This window comes from Tupaia chinensis, unplaced genomic scaffold, assembly GCF_000334495.1.
Source record: "Tupaia chinensis unplaced genomic scaffold, TupChi_1.0 Scaffold000558_1, whole genome shotgun sequence".
In the NCBI taxonomy this organism is placed as follows: Eukaryota; Metazoa; Chordata; class Mammalia; order Scandentia; family Tupaiidae; genus Tupaia; species Tupaia belangeri.
This window is the reverse complement of record NW_006160070.1, coordinates 1658658-1664881: the sequence shown is the minus strand read 5'-3', so window position 1 is coordinate 1664881 and position 6224 is coordinate 1658658. Positions and strand designations below refer to the sequence as shown.

At 59.3% G+C, this 6224-nt stretch overlaps 1 protein-coding gene across 1 annotated transcript in view; it reads right to left on the bottom strand.

Moving 5' to 3' along the window:
- Positions 1-2303: 2303 nt before the first annotated feature.
- The window catches only part of SS18L1 (SS18L1 subunit of BAF chromatin remodeling complex), a 15739-nt gene continuing 11818 nt past the window's right edge, over positions 2304-6224 (bottom strand). The window contains exons 10-12 of the mRNA XM_006157716.3: positions 6011-6121; positions 3879-4006; positions 2304-2799 (exon numbers count right to left, since the gene is read on the bottom strand). Of these exons, the coding sequence (XP_006157778.2) occupies positions 2773-2799; positions 3879-4006; positions 6011-6121 (266 nt within the window). The 3' untranslated portion in view covers positions 2304-2772. The remainder of the gene's footprint in view (positions 2800-3878; positions 4007-6010; positions 6122-6224) is intronic.

The following is a 6224-nucleotide window of genomic DNA, read 5'->3' as shown; positions in this document are numbered from 1 at the left end:
GGGCAGAGCGCCCCGACGCCAGGGAAGCAGCCCTGGGCGTCCCTGCGGCCGCCTCCCGCCCCACGCAGAGCAGCGAGGCACACCGCGGCCCGGGAGCGGAGAACCTGTTTATTAGGGTTACACAACGCATAAACCAGGGCACGCTCAAGTCCGACGGAAAATAAATTAACTTTTAGGGGCGCTTTTGAAGAATGCACTCACAAGTAAGACGAACGGGACCTGTCGATAAAGAGAAATGAAGAAATGGCTGAAACGCTTTAAACGAAGCGGAGTCTTCCTTTTTGCAGTTTCGGATGGATGCCCAATACACAGAGGTGTCTTTAATGTCCGCAAAGTCAGAGGCTCCTGGGACCCCAAGGACAAGGACGGGCCATGAGGTTCCAGACTGGGTCCACTCTAGCCAGTTCCGATGGCCCTGAGTCCGAAGGAGCGGGCCAGGCCCCCGGTGAGCCGCTGCGTGTACACGCGCTTGTCCACTGTGAGCGCCCTGGTCCCCCTTCCACATCCGACTGCGGGGTGTCGGGCTACAGAGCAAGAACCAGCAGCTAGCGTCGGGTTCCAGAATCGCCCTAGGCCTCCCTGGGTCTTCCGGACCAGTAGTCATAAAACAGCCCCATCAACACAGCGCGAACCGCTTTCCCACCCCCACATCGCGGGGCTGCTGGCATGGCCTCCCCAGGGTTACACAAAAATGGACAGTACGTTAAATAAACATTCTGATATTAATCATTAAATATATTAACGCCAAAATCATGTATAAATTAGGAAATAAATGTACAAACTATTTCACAAAGTGCTTTTAAAAATATATACACAACATTCAAGAAATTCTTAATGTAAGACATTTTAGATTGAAGTTTTGGGATGATAAAATTTTTAAAGTGTCCTCTTCTTTCAAAAAGTATTAATATAGCACTTAAAAAAAAAAAGCACATTAAAGGCATAGTCCCAGATTGGCAAGGAACAAATATACACTATTTCCACGGTAATCCAAACGTTTAACACTTTCAGTGGACAATTTCAGTCCTTGATGGAGTTTGCAGATCAGATCTACTAGAACTGCCAGGGAGGAAGAGCTCCAAATCACGCTCGTGGAGTGGAGCTCAATGCCCGTCACTTAGCCCGTGAGAATTCTCATTCCAATAACTTAATACGGACAGGCATTCTGTAAGCCCTTAGCAGTGCTGAGAGCCTCGAAAACCCTTGTATCTACAAACAACTGGTGCTCGTGGCATCTGTCCCAGAGGGGGACCGGCACCGGCAAGTCCTTTAGTCTGAACCTCAGTTCTTCATAAAACAAGTGGCTGCCTCCCTGTCCCCCAGTATGGGCTGTCAGGATAAGTCCAAGCAAGAAACAAAAGTACCATACATTTTAAAGCACTCAACTCAAGATAAAGAATTCATTTTCAAGACATAGCACTTTTATCAGTTACAGAAAAACATTTTCAGGAGGCCCAATACGTTGAGCATGGGACATTTCTTGTATTTTCATGGTGGTTTTTGGAACTACATCAGCATTTACCCCAATTTTTTTTTCACAAAAAGATTCACAGTAAATAGGGATATTCAAGTAGAGGTGGATCCAAAGTTTATGCTTCTGAGTGGAAATGGAGGATTTTTCCTCTGACCGTAATTTTCCAAGGGAGGTGTCTTTAACGTCTGCACAGAATTTAAACAGGACTGAACATCGTGAGGATGTAAAAATTACACATCTATAAAAAAAATCTTCACTTTTCATTCGGAACAACACAGTAAAGTGACTGGGGTTCTTTTTAAAAATAGGATGTGAATCTCAGATATTCCTAAAAGAAAAGGCGCACTTGTTTGGAGACCTGAATGGACCGGTCCTGAAAGAAATAATATAAAATAGCCGCCAGCTGTCTAGAAAACGTGGTCTCGGTCCTTTAAATTACACGTCGATTTAGAATTGGGCATATGAAATACTCAAATCCCAGAATGACCATCAGATAGACAAGGGCCAAAGCAATTCCCAACGACCGTCGCCCCGGAGGACGGAGGACGGGGGACGGAGGACGGAGGACGGAGGACGGAGGACGGGGGACGGGCCTCCCTTTCCTCCCAGGAGGCGGCTCGCAGCTGCGGTCAGCACCACCGTCATCTGGAATGTAGTCACCCCGCTCCACCTTCTAACAGACGTGCCCCGTGGGTAAAGGAGTCGGCGAGACACAGGAGGAGACTGGGCTCTGGAGCTGGCGCCTGCGGCCTCCCAGAGGAAGCACTTACCCCTCCGCAGTGGTGGAGACGACCGGAGCATGGCAGGTGCCTTCCCACCACCCCAGGTGCCTTCCCACCACCCCATCCAGGCTGGCGGCCGCCATCACAGCTGCGTCCCGCTGCGGCGCAGCCAGTTAGAGAAGCGTTTGCAACCCCCACTCCGACAACTGCGTGAGGAGACATCGGGCCGAGGGCCTGCTCACGAGAACACAGACTATGCATGTTCAGATGTGTCCCATCACGGAGCACAGGGGACTCTGACGGCTCATGACCCCCATGGCTAGCTAGGGACATCGAGGGGGGACAAGATGGCAGCCTCTCCATTGTGCTGACTCACAACACATAGCACTGTCACAGCAAGGCGCTGTCCCGCACCGGCGGTGCCGCCCCGTCATGCCCACGAGATGAGTGCACGTCACGTGCAGCCACGGTACAGGGCGGAGGGGTCACCAGCACGCCAGCTCACCCGCACTGCCACCGGCCCCGTCCAGCCCCGGGGTGAGGACACTCCTGCAGGGCTCCAGGAACACTTGTCCCTTATTGCTGGTAATTTCCATACTGGCCCTGAAAGAGATGGAGACGCAAGTGAGACCTCTGTTGTCACGAGGACTATGATGTGGAACAGGAAGACAGAGCCCTGCTGCCGACAGCCGGGCAAGAGGTGGGAGGCGGTGTCGGGGTGGACCAGCAGGCGGCCTCGGCCTGGACCTGCGGGCACGGAAGAGGAGCTTCGTCAAGCCAGCGTCCCAGCCCACAGCCGAAGCTCGTCCACTTGGCCTGCTCTGGGCTCTGCGGGCTGGGCTGGGCCGGGCGCCCACGCTGACTCTGCCTCCGCGCAGCTCCCAGACAGCTCCCGGGGGTGACTGGTGGGCAGCAGGGCCGAGGCACCAGCCAGCAGCCCCGTGGGGAGGAGATGGGTGGCATGATGAGCAGGGTAGGGGCTCGGTCCATACCAAACGCGAGCATGGGAGCCAGGCCCAGCGAGGGGCAGGCAGGAGGGCTGAGGCAGCGGCCTGCCGTGTGGCCCGAACACTGAGACCGCCGTCTGGGGGAACCGATCCCTCCCTCGGCTTCGTCCTCCTCTCCCATCGCCAGACTTCCTGGAAAGCCCAGCGAGGGGCAGGCAGATGGAGAACTGTTGGGTCCAATGAGGGCCGAGGGGTAGGGCCAGGGATCAGCAGGCTGGAGTCCACTGCAGCCAGGCTTCCTGCCCACACCCAGCTGGGCACACTGGAAACCCAACCCCCGGGCCTGTGAGGGCGGCCAGGGGTGCCTCACCGCGTCCTCTGTCCACCCAGCAGGGCTGCCATGGCTCTGCCCTGCCTGTCCTCGGTGCCCGGGACAGTCTGGTCCTGTCGGCTGTGTCACTGTCTCCCGAATAAGACACACGCTCTCACAGCACGGGGGCCGTGTCGCCCTTAGCGCAGCCACTCGGGGCCTGGCCTCTGCTTGTTGTACACAGCCAGCACCCGCAGCACGAGGGGGCCGCGCCGCACAGGGAGTGTGGTACGAGCGGCCAGCCCCTGGCCCAGGAGAGGGCTCATTTCAGAGATTAAACTCTGGAAGGGCCTGGAGACCAACTAGTGGCATCTCGCCATCCCGACTGTCAGAACACGGCGCGTCTGAGGGTGCGGAACGCTTGCCTGCTCGTAGCCGTAAGGCCGCTGCTGCTGGGCGGAGGGTCCCGTCTGCGAGGCCCTGTAGCTGCCGAATTGCTGGCCTTGCCCCTGCTGGTAGCCGGGGTACTGTGAGGGCGCTCCCTGGGCGGGCCCTGGGGAGACACACACCATGAGCCCAGCGGCGGGCTCCGACACCCAGGACCCGCTCCGCCGCGACGTGAAGTGCACAGAGCAAGGGCCAGACCTTCCAGTCCTGAGAGGCCCTGGACTGTGCCCCAGCCGGGGTGGGAGCCAAGGGCCTGATCCCTGGAAGCAGGTGGGCGGCTGCATACCCACCGCACCTGAGACCCATGGCACGAGTGCTGGGACCATGCAATTAACACAAGCTGACTGTGCACCAGCCCAGCTGGAGCACGGCTTCCGGCACACGAGGAAGAGCCTGGGCTCTAGGAAGACGAGCGCGGAGGCCTCGGAAAGATGGACCGAGGCCACGGGACGGTGCCCGCTGCTGCCCAGTTCATCATGCCTGGGAGGGCAGGCGGCAGCTGCGGCAGCTCCCGGGAGCTGCATCAGACACCTCCACACGGCCCTCCCTGGGAAGTGGGCGGTGGGGGAGCACGGCACGCTCCCAAAGCTGCTCAGGTGACCCGCAGACACAGCGAGGTGGGTGCACAGAGGTCCAGGCTGCTTCCCGGGAGGCAGAGGCTGAGAGTGAGGGGCAGCTACGAGGTTCAGAGGAGCGGAGCTGGCGGGGTGGGCGTGGTGAATGCGGGTTTCCATCTGGGATACAGTGAGGTGTGTCCTGGGTGCATGCAGGGTGTCTCACGGACACGCACTAAACCCGCCGACAGGCACAGCTCCTGACCCTCTCGGGCAGGACGGCCCGTGCTGCGTCTCAGGTGGTGACGGTTTGTGTGGGAGTCACCAGGCAGCCACGAGAGTGGCGTGTGCCCCACACCCTGGCTGCCGAGGAGGTCTAGGGATGCCGGAGAGCCTTGGGTGTTTCTGGGCAGCTGTGGCGACGCCGAGGTACTGGGCAGGCAGGACGAGGGCTGCAGCCCCGCCAAGACCTGCTGCTTTGCTTGGGCAGCCCAGCCCGTGAGACCGAGTGGTGCTTCCTCCTGACCCTTAGGGACAGTCCTCCTGACCCTTAGGGACAGATTTCCCTGCCCACACTGCTCGCCGCTCTGCCTGTCTCAGCCCCAACATGGGCGAGGGTGGTCCTGCGGCCCACCCTTGTTTTCCTGGCCCTTAGGTGGAAAACGAGACCGATGGGCGGATGGGCATTCCCGGTCACTGCAGACCGGCCACCTGCACGCTGCCACAGGGGAGAGGCGCCCTGCACTCGGAGTGCTCGCCTGGCACTGCTTGCAGATGGGAGGGGCGGGGAATGCCTGACCCCAAAGCCGGGCAGAGGGGGTGCTACGGGCAGGGAACACGAATGTGCGTGGAAAGTCCCAAGGCAGGCGTGTCCAGGGACACAGGAACTAGCCAGACGCCCGGGCCAGGCCAGGCCAGCGGATGAGTGGAGCTGGCTACAGCCAGCCATGCAGGACAGACGCCGCAGTCACACCCACTCTGAGAGAAGAGGTGGGCTCCCCTCTGCAGGGTCCCCAATCGTGGGTATCGCTGGCCCGTACACCCCTGCCAGTGTGGACGCAGTGACTCACTTCTAAGGAGTAGAGAACGGGAGGGAAGGGTGGAGACGATCCAGCGCCCCTCGCAGGAGGAGCCGAGAAGGGCCTTCCCTCTGGGTTTCTTCCCTGACCCTAGAACTTGTTCATTTCATCGGACAAAAACCAACCCAGAGAGACATTCCACAAAGTACCTGACTGGTCTCAAAACTGGTCATTCAAAGGATCGGGAAGTCTGAAAAACGTCACAGACGGGTCCTGTGTCACGTGGGCCCCTGGGTGGGGTCTGGGACAGAAAGGGCATCACAGACACAGGACAGGCCTGTCCCGAGCGTGGGCTGTGGCTCTGGGCAGGGAGCCCAGTCGGCTCCTGGGTCGGGACAGCTGCCCAGGTGACGCGCGAGCTGGTGCGGGGCACCTGGAGCCCTCGCTCTGCCCCTAGCATTTCTGGAAAGTTACAACCACTGCAAACCGAGACCCCGAGCCGCCTGCCCGGCACCCGCGTGGCCCGCGGACCCTTACCGTAGCCTTGCTGCTGGCCGGGGTACTGCTGGCCGGGGTACTGCTGGCCGGGGTACTGCTGCTGTGCTGTGCTCTGCTGGTACCCGGTCTGCTGGCTGTACTGGGAGCTGCCTGCAGGGAGGAGAGCCCAGCTCGTCCTGGTGGTGAAGCATGAGGCTCCAGGCCACTCCCCACCCCAGGATGTCCCTGCCGCCGCGGGCTGAGCATGTGGTGG